Below are 17,214 nucleotides of genomic sequence, written 5' to 3'. Positions count from 1 at the left end.
AATGCAAGAAAACAATAATTCAACAAACCCAAAAGAAGATAGCCACATAAACATAATTCCACCTCTAACAACAAAAATAACAGGAAGCAACAATCACTATTCCTTAATATCTCTTAACATGAATAGATTCAATTCCCCAATAAAAAAGACATAGACTAACAGACTGGTTACATAAACAGGGCCCAATATTTTGCTGCATACAAGAAGCACACCTCAGGGACAAAGACAGACATTACCTCAGAGTAGCAAGATTTTGCTGAAAGGACCCTGATATTGCTGTCTCTTGTGAGGATATGCCGGGGCCTAGCAAACACAGAAGTGGATGCTCACAGTCAGCTATTGGATGGATCACATGGCCCCCAATGAAGGAGCTAGAGAAAATACCCAAGGAGCTAAAGGGATCTGCAACCCTATAGGTGGAACAACAATATGAACTAACCAGTACCCCCCACCACGGAGCTTGTGTTTCTAGCTGTATATGTATCAGAAGATGGCCTAGTCGGCCATCATTGGAAAGAGAGGCCCCTTGGTCTTGCAAACTTTATATGCCCCAGTACAGGGGAACACCAGAGCCAAGAAGTGGGAGTGAGTGGGTAGGGGAGTAGGAGGGGGAGGGTATGGAGGACTTTTGAGATAGCCTTGGAAATGTAAATGAAGAAAATACCTAATTAAAAAAGGGGGGGTTGGAAAACAATTCTCCAAGCAAATGGTCTCAAGAAACAAGCTGGAGTAGCCATTTTAATATCAAATAAAATCAACTTTCAAGCAGAAGTTATCAAAAAGGATAAGGAAGGACACTTCATACTCATCAAAGGAACAATCTACCCAGATGAACTCTCAATTGTAAACATCTATGCTCCAAACGAAAGGGCAGCCACATTCATTAAAGAAATGTTACTAAAGCTCAAAGCACACATTGTACCTCACTCATATAATGAAACAAATGGCTTTAAAATATCATCCTGAGTGAGATAACCCAATCACAAAAGAACACACATGATATATGCTCACTGATAATTGCATATTAGCCCAAAAGCACTGAATACCCAAGATACAATTCACAGACCACATGAAGCTCAAGAAAAAGAAAAACCAAAATGTGGATACTTTAGTCCTTCTTAGAAGGGGGAACAAAATACCCATGGGAAGAGATACAGAGACAAAGTGTGGAGCAGAGACTGAAGGAAAGGTCATCCAGAGACTGCCCCACCTGGGGATCCATCCCATATACAGTCACCAAACCCAGACACTGTTGTGGATGCCAACAGGTGCTTGCTGACAGGAGCCTGATATAGCTGTCTCCTGAGAGGCTCTGCCAGTGCCTGATAAATACAGAGGTAGATACTCACAGCCAACCATTGGACTGAGCACAGGGTCCCCAATGGAGGAATTAGAGTAAAGACTGAAGGAGCTGAAGGGATTTCCATCTCCATAGGAGGAACAAGAATATGAACCAGCCATACACCCCCCCCCCGAGCTCCCAGGGACTAAAACACCAACCAAAGAGTACACATGAAATGAGCCATGGCTTCAGCCACATATGTACCTGAGGATGGTCTTGTCAGTCATTAATGGGAGGAGAGGCCCTTGGCCCTGTGAAGGCTCTATGCCCCAGTGTAGGGGAATGCCAGGGCCAGGAGTGGGTGGGTTGGTGAGCAGGGGGAAGAGGTATGGGATAGGGGGCTTTTGGTAGGGAAACCAGAAAAGGGGATAACATTTGAAATGTAAATAAAGAAAATATCTAATAAAAATTTCAAAAAAGAAAGAGAGAAGACGATTTTGAAGAAGAGGCAGGAAAGAAACCAAGAAGAAGCACGGCCTTGACGAAGGTTGTTTGGTCAGCAGGAAGCACAGAAGGGACTGAAGTTGCAAGATGGGGCTGTATCTCTGGGGCAGAGGTTTTGCCTGGGTGACATTCTTAGCACAAACAAAACTGTTTTGTTTTTTGTTTTTTTCTGAAGAGAAGTAAAACCTGCACATACTAAAGGGAATGAAACACAAAAACAGAAACGCAGGGCTGGTATGATGGCTAGGTGGTTAAGAGCACTAGCTGCTCTTGCAGAGGACCTCGGTTTGATTCTCAGCACCCACACACCAGCTAGAACTCCAAGGGCTCTGACACCCTCTTCTGGCCTCACTTCCCTTCCCTCCCCAGGCATTTCTGTTCTTTTTCTTTGATGTTTGTGGGTGACCAGGTGTTATCTGCCCTCTCAGTTAAGGTCACAAAAATGCTTGGGGGGGGGGGGGGAGATAAGTAAGAGAGGGACATAGAAGGTAGGGAAGAAAAGGAACAAACAAGAGGTCGAACATATTTTTAAAGAAATAAACTAAAAACCTAACATGAAATGGTATTTGGCAAAACATAATTCATAATTAATATAAAATCTGGGACAATTTAATGATCACCTATTTAAAAAGTAGCACTGTTTAATATAGTGACTTTTGATCAATACTACTTGGGATTGAATTCTACCCAGGCTTCTGTGGATGGCCCTACATCTAAATACATACATTTAACACTAACTGTAACCAGTGGGATATTAAAAAAAAAAAAGAGAGAGAGAGAGAAGACATGATCTTGGGAAGGTAATGTGAAAGAACTGGAAGAAACTGGAAAAAGGAAAGGAAAGAATACCACCAAAATACATTGTATCCATGCATCAAATTCTTAATAGCTAAATAAGATAAAATTTTTAATTATTTGTTTGGGGGTGTGCAGAAACACTTAGCAGTTAAGAGTGTTTCAAAGAAATTCTCATCAAAATTCACATTTTTTACAGATATTGAAAGAACAATTCTCAACTTCATATAGAAAAAATACCTAAATTCATTCTTTTTAATAGCTGAGTAGTACTCCATTGTGTAGATGTACCACATTTTCTGTATCCATTTCTCTGTTGAGGGGCATCTGGGTTCTTTCCAGCTTCTGGCTATTATAAATAAGGCTGCTATGAACATAGTGGAGCATGTGTCCTTCATACCAGTTGGGGCATCTTCTGGATAAATGCCCAGGAGAGGTATTGCTGGATCCTCTGGTAGTACTATGTCCAATTTTCTGAGGAACCGCCAGACTGATTTCCAGAGTGGTTGTACAAGCCTGCAATCCCACCAACAATGGAGGAGTGTTCCTCTTTCTCCACATCCACGCCAGCATCTGCTGTCACCTGAATTTTTGATCTTAGCCATTCTGACTGGTGTGAGGTGGAATCTCAGGGTTGTTTTGATTTGCATTTCCCTGATGATTAAGGATGTTGAACATTTTTTCAGGTGCTTCTCTGCCATTCGGTATTCCTCAGGTGAGAATTCTTTGTTCAGTTCTGAGCCCCATTTTTTAATGGGGTTGTTCGATTTTCTGAAGTCCACCTTCTTGAGTTCTTTATATATGTTGGATATTAGCCCCCTATCTGATTTAGGATAGGTAAAGATCCTTTCCCAATCTGTTGGTGGTCTTTTTGTCTTGTTGAGGGTGTTTTTTGCCTTGCAGAAACTTTGGAGTTTCATTAGGTCCCATTTGTCAATTCTCGAAGAAAATGTGGTACATCTACACAATGGAGTACTACTCAGCTATTAAAAAGAATGAATTTATGAAATTCCTAGCCAAATGGATGGACCTGGAGGGCATCATCCTGAGTGAGGTAACACATTCACAAAGGAACTCACACAATATGTACTCACTGATAAGTGGATATTAGCCCCAAACCTAGGATTCCCAAGATATAAGGTACAATTTGCTAAACACATGAAGCTCAAGAAGAATGAAGACTGAAGTGTGGACACTATGCCCCTTCTTAGAATTGGGAACAAAACACCCATGGAAGGAGTTACAGAGACAAAGTTTGGAGCTGAGATGAAAGGATGGACCATGTAGAGACTGCCATATCCAGGGATCCACCCCATAATCAGCATCCAAACGCTGACACCATTGCATACCCTAGCAAGATTTTATTGAAAGGACTCAGATGTAGCTATCTCTTGTGAGACTATGCCGGGGCCTAGCAAACACAGAAGTGGATGCTCACAGTCAGCTAATGGATGGATCACAGGGCTCCCAATGGAGGAGCTAGAGAAAGAACCCAAGGAGCTAAAGGGATCTGCAACCCTATAGGTGGAACAACATTATGAACTAACCAGTACCCCGGAGCTCTTGACTCTAGCTACATATGTAACAAAAGATGGCCTAATCGGCCATCACTGGAAAGAGAGGCCCATTGGACACGTAAACTTTGTATGCCCCAGTACAGGGGAACACCAGGGCCAAAAAGGGGGAGTGGGTGGGTAGGGGAGTGGGGGTGGGTGGGTATGGGGGACTTTTGGTATAGCATTGGAAATGTAAATGAGCTAAATACCTAATAAAAAATGGAAAAAAAAAAAGAAAAAATACCTAAGATAGCCAAAACAATTCTAAACAATAAAAGAACTTCTGGAGGAATCACTGTCCCTGACCTGAGCAATAGTGATAAAAACCACATGAGACAGGCAGGTTGCTTAATGGACTAGAATCAAAAAAACAGAAATAAACCCACACACCTACAGACACTTGATTTTTGACCAAAAACAAAAACAAAGACAACCATCCAGTGGAAAAAAGAAAACATCTTCAAGAAATGCTTGTTCAACTGGCAGTCAATACGTAGAAGAATGCAAATCGATCCATTCTTATCTCCTTGTACACAGCTCAAGTCCAAGTGGATCAAAGACCACAACATAAAACCAAATACATTAAAACTAACAGAAGTGAAAGTGGAAAAGAACCTCGAGCACATGGGTACAGGGTAAATTTTTCTGAACAGAACACCAATGGCTTATGTTCTAATATCAACAACTGATGAATAGGGACACCTGAAAATGAAAAGCTTCTGTATGTCAAAAGACACTATTAATAGGACAAAACTGCAGCCTCCAGATTGAAAAAAAAATATCTTCACTAACCCTATATCTGACAGAGGGCTAATATCCAAAATATAAAAAAGAACTCAAGAAGTTAGGCCCTAAAAAACCAAATAACCCAGTTTTAAAATGGGGTATAAGCCTGATGGAGGTGGGGATTGAGGTGACAGAGAATGGAGGTTCCCTCTGGGATACCAGGCTGCTCAGAGGTTGGCTTGGCCCAGAGGGCTCAGAGAGCAGGGGCGATGGGTGAGGGAACAAAAACTTACATGCATGGTTCAGGATCCACGGGTCTGATGAAGTGGGGAGAGATATGGCCAGAGAATGGAGGCCCAGAGGGGACAATGAGCTGCTTAGAACAACTTGCTTTGACCCAGATGGCTCAGTGAGCAGGGAAGATGAATGAACTAGTCATAAGAGGCAGGTATATGGAGGGAAGTGGGAGGGAGAGGAGATGGGGAGGAGAATAGAGAGGTTCAGGATCAGGTGTGTGGAGAAATAGGAGAAAGGGCCAGATGGCCATGAGAATGAATAGAAATCTGCAACTGACAGGGCTAGAGAGGTAGGGGGCATCTCCAGAACAAGACAAAGACCTTGGATAAGAGAAGCACAGAAGAATCAAGTGGGGGGGGGGGGTGATCTTAGCTCTGACTCACAGCAGTGGTAATATGGAACCTGTAGAAGCCACCTTCTGTATCTAGACAAGAACCAACTTTCAACCCAAAATTTATCCTGCCTACAAGAAATGCAGGGATGGGAGATGGAACAGAGACTGAGGGAATGGCCAATTAATAACCAGCCCAACTTGAGACCCATCCCATGGGCAAGCACCAATCCCTAACACCATTAATGATACTCTGTTATGCTTGCAGACAGGAACATGTTGTCCTCTGAGAGGCTCCACCCAGCAGCTGATTCAGACAAATGCAAGCATCCACAGCCCAACAGTGGATGGAGCTTGGGAACTCTTACAGAAAAATAGGAGGAAGGATTGCAGGCTCTAAAGGGGATAGGAACTCCACAGGAAGACCATAAGCATCACCTAACCTGGACCTTTGAAGCTCTCACAAATTAAACCACCAAATAAAGAACATACACATGCTGAATCTCACTGTAAATATATAGCAGATGTGCACCGTGGTCTTCATATGGGTCCCAAACAACTTGTATGGGGGCAAAAAGCTGTTGCCTGGACATAGGATATGTTCTTCTAGCTGGCCTCAGTGGGCAAGGAAGCACCTAGCCTCACAGAGACATGGAGTGACATGGTGGGAGAATACCCAGGGAGGTATCCACCCTTTCAGATGAGAAAGGGAGGAGGGGTTGGGGACAGATTGTGGGAGTGGGTGACTGGGAGGGGGCAGTGAGCAGGATGTAAAGTGATTAAGTGAAGTTTAAAAAATGGGATATAGAACTAAACAGAGATTTCTCAACAGAGGAATCACAAATTAATGTTCAACATCCTTAGTCATCAGGGAAAGGCAAATCAAAATGACCCTGAGATTCCATCATTCACCAGTCAGAATGGCTACCATTAAAAACTCAAATGACAGGGCATGCTGGTGAGGATGCAGAGAAAGGGAAACACTCCTCCATTGCTGGTGGGATTGCGAGCTGGTACAACCACTCTGTAAATCAGTTTGGCGGTTTCTCAGAAAACTGGACATAGTACTACCGGAAGATCCAGCAATACTACTCCTGTACATATACCCAGAAGATGGCCCAACTTGTAATAAGGACACATGCTCCACTATGTTCATAGCAGCCTTATTTATAATAGCCAATAGCTGGAAAGAACCCAGATGTCCCTCAACAGAGGAATGGATACAGAAAAGGTGGTACATTTACACAATGGAGTACTACTCAGCCATTAAAACAATAACTTCATGAAATTCTTAGGCAAATGGATGGAACTTGAAAATATCATCCTGAATGAGGTAACCCAGACCCAAAAGGACATGCATGGTATGTACTCACTGATAAATGGATATTAGCCAAAAAGTAGAGAATACCCATGATACAGCTCACAGACTCAAAGAAGTTAAACAAGAAGGAATGCCCAAGTAAGGATGCTTCAATCCCACTTAGAATGGGAAACAAAATAATCTTGGGAGGCAGAGGGTGGGAGGGAGGGAGGGAAAGAGGGAGGGAGGGAGGGATCTGGTAGGAGAGGCAAGGGGGAGGGAAATGGGCAGGATCAGGTATGGGAAAGATAGGAAAGAGGCTCAGAGGGCCAGAAAAAAAAATGAATGGAAATCTGCAGCTGCAGGGGGTATGGGGTGAGTGGAATCTCTAGAAAGTCCCTGAGACCTAGGATGGGGTAGGCTCTCAGGACTCAATATGAGTGACCTGAGCCAAAATGTTCAACATTGGTGATATGGAACCTGATAGGACCACCTCTAGCAGTTAGACAAGACCTCCAGTGGAGGGATGGGGACACCACCAACCTACCTACAAAACTTTCGACCCTGAATTGATCCTGTCTACAAGAAACACAAGGATGAAAATGGGGCAGAAACTGAACTGAAGGCCATCCAGTGACCAGCACACCTTGGGATCCATCCCAAGTGCAGGCAAGGAACCCTGACACTATTACTGATGTTATACTGTGCTTGCAGACAGGAGCCTATCATGGCTGTCCTCTGATAGGCTCTATCATCAACTGACTGAGACAGAGGATTGTTGGGGACCCCAATGGAAGAGTTAGGGGAAGGACTGAAGAACCTGAAGGGGGTGGCAACCCCCTAGGAAGAACAAGTGTTAACTAACCTGGACCCTTCAGACTTCTCAGAGACTGAGCCACCAACCAAAGAACATACATGGACTGGTCTGTGGTCCCTGGCACATGGGTAGCAGAGGACTACCTTGTCTGGCCTGGAGAGGATGGGCCTAATCCTGTAAAGACTTGATGCCCCAGGGTGAAGAGGTCTACAGGGGGGGCACCCCCTCAGAGGCAAATATAGGGTGTGGAAGGAAGAACTCTTCAAGGTAGGACCAGGACAGGGGCTAACATTTGGGATGTAAATAAATAAAATAGCTAATTAAAAATAGGTGAATTTCTTTCCAGTCTGGGATGGTGCCCTAAGCAGACCTTGGACTTGAACTCTGCAGCCAGCCCCACAACACCCAGAGGAAGATCCACTTCTAGGCACTCTAACACTCCCACGATCATAGAATCAGAGGTATGAAGGACACAACATTTGCCCCAACACCAGAACTAACTGGGACCGCGGGACCCAGGCACCCAGGAACTCTGTCCCACCAGTGGGACAGGTTCCTTCCAGTCTGGGCCAGTGCCCTGAGCAGACCTTGGAGGTGTGAACTCTGCAGCCAGTCCCACAACACGCAGAGAAAGATCCACTCCCAGGCACTCTAGCATGCCCAGGACCACAGGATTAAAGGATCACAGGATCTTGGTCACACTAGGATCTCAGGGTTCCAGAGGCAGATGACTCCCAGGAGCTCTGGCACACCCAGCACCTCAGGATTACAGGATCCCAGAATCACAGAGACATCTGAACTCTGAGGAGTTCTGGCAGAACCAGGATCACAGGAAGAACAGGCTCCAGACAGATAGTGAGGGCAGGTAGCACTAGCAAGAACCAGATGGCAGGAGGCAAGCATAAGAACAGAAGCAACAGAAACCAAGGTTACTCGGCATCATCAGAACCCAATTCTCCCACCACAACAATTCCTAGACACACCATCACACCAGAAAAGCAAGATTCAGATCCGAAAATCACTTCTCATGATGATGATAGAGGACTTTAAGAAGGACTTAAATAACTCCATTAGAGAAACACAGAACACAGATACACAGCTAGAAGCCCTTAAAGAGGAAACACAAAAAATACCTTAAAGAGTTACAGGAAAACACAACCAAACAGGTAAAGGAAATGAGCAAAACTATCCAAGATCTAAAAATGGAAATAGAAACAATAAAGAAATCACAAAGGGAGACAACCCAGAAGATAGAAAATCTAGGAAAGAGATCAGGAGTCATAGATGCAAGCATCAGCAACAAAGAGATGGAAGAGAAAATCTCAGGTGCAGAAGATTTCATAGAAAACATGGACACAGCAGTCAATGAAAATGCAAAATGCAAAAAGATCCTAACCCAAAACATCCAGGAAATCCAGGACACAATTCGAAGACCAAATCGAAGGATAATAGGTATAACAGAGAGTGAAGATTCCCAAGTTAAAGGGCCAGTAAATATCTTCAAGAAAATTATAGAAGAAAACTTCCCTAACATAAAGATGCCCGTGAACATACAAGAAATTTACAGAACTTCAAATAAACTGGACCAGAAAAGAAATTCCTCCTGCCACATAATATTCAAAACACCAAATGCACAAAACAAAGAAAGAATATTAAAAGCAGTAAGGAAAAAAGACCAAGTAACATATAAAGGCAAACCTATCAGAATTACACCAGACTTCTCACCAGAGACTATGAAAGCCAGAAGATTGTGAGGAGATCTCATACAGACCCTAAAAGAACAAAAATGCCAGCCCAGACTACTATACCCAGAAAAACTTAATCACCATAGACGGAGAAAACAATATATTCCATGACAAAACCAAATTTACACAATATCTTTCCACAAATCCAGCCCTACAAAGGATAATAGGTGGAAAATACCAACACAAGGAGGGAAATTACCCCCTACAAAAAGCAAGAAAGAAATCTTTCAAAAAACACAAAGGAAGATAGTCACACAAACAAAATTCCCCCTCTAACAACAAAATTAACAGGAGGTAACAATCTCTTTTCCTTAATATCTCTTAACATCAATGGACTCAATTCCCCAAAAAAGACACATGCTAACAGACTGGATATGTAAACAAGACTCAGCATTTTGCTGCATATAGGAAATGTACCTCAGTGATGAAGACAGATACTACCTCATAGTAAAAGGCTAGAAAACAATTTTTCAAGCAAATGGTCTCAATAAACAAGTTGGAGTAGCCATTCTAATATTGAATAAAATCGATTTTCAACCAAAAGTTATCAAAAAGGATAAGGAAGGACACTTTACACTGGTCAAAGGAAAAATCTACCAAGATGAACTCTCAGTTCTGAACATCTATGCTCTAAATGCAAGGGCAGCCACATTCATTAAAGAAACTTTAGTAAAGCTTAAAGCACACATTGCACCTCACACAATAATAGTGGGAGACCTCAACACCCCACTCTCACCAATGGACAGATCATGGAAATAGAAACTAAACAGAGACACAGTGAAACTAACAGAAGTTATGAAACAAATGGATTTAACAGATATCTGTAGAACATTTCATCCTAAAACAAAAAAACTATACCTTCTTCTCAGCACCTCATGGTACCTTCTCCAAAATTGACCATATAATTGGTCACAAAACAGGCCTCAACCAATACAAGAAGATTGAAATAATCCCATGCATCCTATCAGATCACCACGGTAAGGCTGGTCTTCAATAATAATAAAAATAATGGATAGGCCACATACACATGGAAGCTGAACAAGGATCTACTCAATGATAACTTGGTCAACGAAGACATAGCGAATGAGATTTAAGGCTTTTTAGAATTTAATGGAAATGAAGACACATCATACCCAAACTCATGGAACATAATGAAAGCAGTGATGAGGAGTGGGCTACTGATGGGAAGTGTCCCACAGAGCCATGTATGACAGGTCTGAGGGATGGAAGCTATACTCTGAGAGAGTGCAACATCTTCTCTCCTGCCTCCAGCAAGCAGAAAGTTAGTGTTTGTTTCTTTTCTTGAGAAAGTATCTCCTCTAGCTCACGTGGGCCTCAGACTCACTTTACAGCTGCTGCTGCTGAGAATGATCCTGACCTGCCTCCCCACTCTCAGAGTTTGGGACGCCAAGACCGTCTTCTTCCAGCTCTTTAGTGGCACGGTCCTGAACGTAAGGTCTCTAAGTCACAACATCTGAATACCTGTGCATCTGCACTTCCACACTGTGCAGCCCGTATCTGCTACCTTCACCTTGGCTGCCTAACTCATGTGTCCCATGAAAATGACATTACAGAGAGCTGGATGACATGTCTGTAATCACATAAAGTCCAAATGTCTGTATTATCTGATCTATAATTAAATGCTTATTTCTACATTTTTTAAAGTAATTGAATAAACAATAAAAAACAAAAAGAGTGCTTCCTGAGCTCGGTGTGGTGTAGCACACTTGTAAGCCCACCACTTGGTAGGCAGAGGCATAGAGATATTTGTAATTAGCAGGTTTACATAACCAGTTCAGGATCAGCCAGGTGTATATAGTGAGACACTATCTCATCAACAGTAAGAAACTTCAAACACTAGTTTGTGTAGAGTGAGCATTAGGCCAGTATGGGCTGCCCCTGGTAAGACCTTGTCTCGGAAAAGAAACTAAAGGTTCAGTGAGATAATTCCTCCAGTAAATTGGCTACTGCACAAACCTGATGAAGCAAGTTTAATTCCTGTATCCCACACTGGAAGGAGAGAACTGACTCTCAAATGTTTTCCTCTGACCACACTCATGCTGTGGCACAAAGTATACCCACACAGGAGCACACACAGGAGCACACACACACCATAATCATCATCATTTACATAGGTACATGTGTGTGTTTATATGCATATGCATGTGTGCACACACACATATATAATAGAAATTTTAAAGAAACAGATGATAAAATGTACAAAAAGAATAGGGAACAAAAGAAGTGATTTGTGCTCTTAAGAGGACCCAAGTTTGGTTCTCATCACCCACATCTACCTGGTAGTTCACACCTGCTTGTAACTGCAGCTTCAGAAGATCTGATGCTTTCTTCTGGCTGGTGCAGATGCCAGTATGCACATGTCCATACTAACACAGAAGCATGCAGACACACATATAAAGCAACATTTTACAGAAGTATTCATTTTTAGAATCTACACAAGTAGAGAGAACAGGAAAACAGGTACCAGAAAAATCACTAGGCTATCTGAAACCATGCAGGCAGTGAGAAATGTGAGAAAAAAAACCAATTCACACTAAAAAATCCACAGAAGGGTCAGAAAATGATAGCAGCAGGTATTCTATGAAGAACGGGAAGAGGTGGGAAGTAAGTAAAGAAAGAGAACGTTGTGATGGCGTTTTGAAAAGTGCATCCTTCTATCACCTCCCTCCCTCCCAGCAGAGGCTTCTTCTCGGGGCTGGAGAAAGCCAGGCACAGCAAAGGAACTAACTAACTAACACACTCAAAAATATTGAAATATCCAAATGCACTTTAAACCCTGCATGCGTAGACATCCCCCAACATACACACACACATAAACCTCTTAGAAAGCTAACCATCAGATAATAACTCCTTATACAGGAGACTGGAAAAGAGCTCTCTTGAAAAAGTAACCAAACACTTAAACCCTAACAATAATAAATGCCCTAAGAGTTTTCCAGAAAAAAATAAATAAAAACCAATAAAGTGGAGAGTGCTAGAAGCAAGATACACATTGTCCTCCTTTGGTCTCTACACACACACACACACACACACACACACACACACACACACAGAGTAATTTTAAACCTGGAGTATCTGGATAAACCACCAGTGAGGCTCCGGGTCTCCACACATTTCTATATATTGATAGTGTTTATTCCCACATGTTTTACGGGGTCTCCATTTGTAGCCCAGCCTAGCCTAAAACTTATATAGAGCATGGTAGCTTTGAACTTGGGAGGGGGGAATCCTTCCTGCTTTAGTACTGGGACTGTAGCATGCATCACTATGCTTGAATATTCCCACAGTTTTAAGTATATGCACACATGTTCACACAATACAGCAATATTGTCAGACCTTTGAAGAAGACATGAAAAATAGAGACTAAAAACGATTTTCAAAATGAGAAAGTAAACTTGAAAGAAATGATACAATCCATCAAAAATATACATTTAGTTCATTAATATATTAAGAGAATGAGCTGGTATTGCATCCTTAAGACACAGACAAGATGTTTTGGTGTGTATCTGTTAGAGAAATGTACCCTACAGGCTGAGGTGTTTCTACATTTGGTCCCCAGTTTGTGGTGATGCTTGTGAATGTTATAGCACCTTTAGAAGGTATGGGCTTGTTAGAAGCTGCATGTCACTGGGGAAGGGTTTGGAGAATTCTGATTTCAGTATGTTCTCCCTCTGCTTTTGTGATTGTGGTTGAAGATATGATCTCTCAGCTTCCTGCTCCAGGCACTGGCCTCCATCCCTCCCAACACTGTGGATTCTCGCTGTGGAACCATAAAGCCAAGACAAAACCTTGTCCTTTATGTAAGTTGCCTTGGTTATGGCATTTTATCACAGCCACAGAAAAGTAACAGAATATACATGCTAAGCAACTGCTGTGTCAATTAACCACCTCTCTGTCCCTGGCAAGCTGAGTTTCATAGGAACATTATAAAAGAAGCCAAGTATGGTGATGCACACAAGGTACTTCAGCACTTAAGAAACTGAAGACTGACTCAAGTTTGAGCCTGGCCAGGGTTACATAGCAAGACCTTGTCTCAAAAACAACAACAACAACAACAAAAACTGAACAAATTAAAAACTCAGTGGTGATAATGCAAAAGAAGCAGAAAAATTCAAAATCTAGAAAGTGGAATAAAAGCTAGATGTGGTGATTCAAATCTCCATACTTGTGAGACAAAAGCAGGGATTGCTAAAAACAAGAAGCCAATCTGATATACATAGCAAGTTGTAGGCCAGCCAGAGCCACATAGTGAGACTGTCTCAAACCAAACCAAACCAAACTAAACCAAACAAAATTTCAAATCAGCCTTGGGAATGATCTCAACAGAAAAGTACCCGCCTTGCATGTGCAAAGCTTTCATTTTAATTCCCAGTGCTGTAAAAAATAAAAGTAATATAATTTATAAAAAACAAAAGCCCAGCTATAAAAGAAAACATTGATAAACAGGACACATCAGTGTTCACAGCTTTTGCTATACAAAAGGCAAGCACTGCAAGAAACGGTTTTCAGAGAAATGACTTATACACATTTAAAACCCTCTCAAACCATGACAAGAAGGAAACAAAGGAGGACTGAGTATGCGATCTCCATTATTACAGTGCTTGCCTAGCAAGCTCCAAGTCCCTTTTGATCTCTAGCACTACATATGGCCAAATGCAATATCAAATACTTGTAATCACAGACATACACAGTGTGTGGGTGTGTGGGTGTGGGTATGTGTGTGTGTGTGTGTGTGAGAGAGAGAGAGAGAGAGAGAGAGAGAGAGAGAAAGAGAGAGAGAGACATTAAAGACTGAATGAACTACTACTCTCACAGCCCCTGCATGGCAGCAGCCCCACCTCCATATTGACTATAAATAAACCTACAACTGTCACTAATGATGCTGCAGTGACAAGGAGAGACAGGAAAAAATAATCACTGAAGACAGCAACAAGGAGAATAACAAAATGCTACGTATAAATTGTCACCACCGTATGCCGTGTAATGCAAGACACTTACCTATGATAAGTATTTTGAGAATCTGCTTCAAAAACAAAGATCAAAATGGAACACGTAAGATTGCCATCTCTCTGTGTTAGAGTTAAAATGTAGAAGACAGAAAGAGTGCAGACATAAAAGTAAGGGAATACTGAGGCTACAGAAACACAGTAGTCATTCAACGCCTTTCTACTCTGCATTATAGCATACAGTATGTTTTTCCCCAAGATGAAACCTAAAAAACAACATAATTGTATAGATATAAAAGAATATGCAATACTAACCCAGGAAATAACACTGTTGTCAGCAAAAAATGCATCTTCCAGTTTATACCTTTAAATGCTAAGGAAGTAAAATAAAACGAAATAGTTAATGAAATGTCTTGAATTACATCATTTTATCAATCCAGTAGTGTAACCAAAATATAATTACAACCGAGCATGTTGGCTAAAATTCCTTGTAATTTTTTTCTGACTTTTTAAGGCCTTTTTAATTCCTATACTTAACACAGCAACTCTCTGGAATAATAACAGCAGTAATGCTTACTCTTGTACATTTTGGCAGACATGTATCCAGCAGGGATTTCCAGTGCGAGCCACAGCACAACACCATAGTTCACTAAAACATTTTGATCAGCAGGAGTAAGAAAGCCAAGGCCAGCCAAAACTAAGGGCAGAAAAACAAAATAGAAATGGCATGAGAAAAGCCCGAAGATTGTCTAAGAACTTAAGTAATACCACCATTTAAAGCATTATGTAAAACAATATGCAAGGAAATGTACTTAAACCATGTTTCAATCAAACAATATTTTGTTTTCTACTTCTCTGATGATTTGTTAAGTGAAAAGGTTTGGTTTTCAGTTTAAGGTATATAGTAGTATTATACTTAGTCTTTAATTTCACTAGATCAAAATCCTATACTATCTCCCTTCCCCATTCCAACAGCCATATTAAGAACAGCAAATTATTTTTACCTCAAAAGTGTCCTCTTTCTGTATTTTATCAAAGTAAGGAATTAAAAAGTTGAGGATTTAGTTTTTTTTGGGGGGGGAAGTGCCTTCAAATTGACCATCTGAAATTATCACTGCCCTCTAAAATATCTAATAAGCCACGTTCCGCAGAAACTTTGCTTACAAAATCATTATTCTGGCTATACAACAGTGGAAATCTCCATCTTTAGCTCATAAATTAGGGTAGCACATATCCATAGGTCATTGGTAGAATGATTATTAAACATGTAGATCCATAGGTGGCATGGTGGGCACACACCTATTATCCCAGAATTTGGGAATTGAAGGCAAGGGGATCAAGACAAGAAGGCTAGCATTGACTACATAGAAATATCCAGACCAGTATGTGCTACCTGAGATCCTGGTTCAAAAAATAAACTAGAAGCCTGGGGATCTAGCTTGATTCGGAGAATGCTTGCCTAGAAGGCACCAAGCTCTGGGTGTCATCCCTAGGGCTTCATGAACTGGTTGTGGTGAAAAGAGTCTTGCAGCCCCATAGGAGAATCAACAATATGAACTAACCAGTACCCCCAGAGCTTGCATCTCTAGCTGCATATGTAGCAGAAGATGGCCTAGTAGGTCATCAATGGGAGGAGAGGCCCTTTTGGTCCTGTGAAGGCTCTATGCCCCAGTACAGGGGAATGCCAGAGCCAGGAAGCGGGAGTAGGTGGGTTGGTGAGCAGGGGGAGGTGGGAGGGGATAGGGAGTTTTCAGAGGGGAAACCAGGAAAGGGGATAACATTTGAAATGTAAATACAGAACATATCTAATAAAAATAAATTATCAAACTAGAAAAACAAACTCTACATAAGTAAGTATTAAAAGCAAGATGTAAAATATAAAACTAAGAATACCATTCCATCTATACACTTAAAGATCTGTACCTGTGGGTTAAGGCCATAGTTCAGTCTGCAAAGTTCTTACCTTGCAAGTACAAAGACTGAAGTTCAAGATCAAGAACCTATACTAAAAAACATCTGGACATGGTGGTGCACTTCTAGGGAGGCAGACAGATAGCCCTCTGGGGTTATTGGTTGGCCAGCCTAGTTTACTTGATAAGTTCTAGACCAGGGAGAACTCTTATCAAAACCAAACCATACATACATACATACATACATACATACATAAATAAATAAGCAAGCAAACAAACAAACAGAAAAACCGAACCCCAAAACCCTGCATTTAAACTTGCTGTGATATTAGCCTTTGTTTCAGGTGTTTCCCCAGTCCACTGAAAATATGATTCTACTCATGTACCAACTTCCAAAAGTTCATCTATCTTACAAGGTAAGAAACACATGTTCCAGTTTGGGGGTTTTATTTGGTGTGGTTGTTTATTTTTTAAGTCAGGGTCTGATTATGAAGTTCTGTCTATCCTAGAACTATGTAGACCAGGCTAGCCTAAAAATTCATAGAGAGATGCCTGTCTCTGCCTCCCAAGTGCTGGTATTAAAGGTATGTGCCACTATGCCTGGCTGTGCTAGAGTTTTTAAACAAATTATTTAGAACTGAAGAAACTATGGAAGGTTTTTGATAAAAGAGCATCCTTAAACTTATATCTGGAATTTGAAAAGAAGAAATATAAGTATAAAAGAAACATGAATTTTCTTAATCCATACATTTTTCATTTTGTACTTACAAACCAAAGCCTAATATATGTCACAAGTTCACTACAAATGTTTAAGCTGTACCTAAATGTACTCACATAAAGACAGAAATGTCATTATGAAAACTTGTGTTCCTTGACCAAGAAGGATGGACAGCAACATGCCATGCTCTGGGAGCCTGAATAGATTCCCATGAATCAACCTCCAACCAAACAGCCTCCGGTCATATACCTGTATGTGAGAAAATC

General features: G+C 41.4%; 1 protein-coding gene across 2 annotated transcripts in view; it reads right to left on the bottom strand.

Moving 5' to 3' along the window:
- Positions 1-17,214, bottom strand: part of Gm364 (predicted gene 364) — an 88,007-nt gene that overhangs the window by 34,193 nt on the left and 36,600 nt on the right. For both annotated transcript variants that reach the window (XM_006528008.2, NM_001128625.2), the window contains 3 exons: positions 17,065-17,197; positions 14,898-15,017; positions 14,636-14,693 (listed from right to left, as the gene is read on the bottom strand). In XM_006528008.2, the coding sequence (XP_006528071.1) occupies positions 14,636-14,693; positions 14,898-15,017; positions 17,065-17,197 (311 nt within the window). The remainder of the gene's footprint in view (positions 1-14,635; positions 14,694-14,897; positions 15,018-17,064; positions 17,198-17,214) is intronic.

Source organism: Mus musculus, chromosome X (assembly GCF_000001635.26).
Source record: "Mus musculus strain C57BL/6J chromosome X, GRCm38.p6 C57BL/6J".
In the NCBI taxonomy this organism is placed as follows: domain Eukaryota; kingdom Metazoa; phylum Chordata; class Mammalia; order Rodentia; family Muridae; genus Mus; species Mus musculus.
This window is presented reverse-complemented; position numbering and strand designations above follow the sequence as displayed.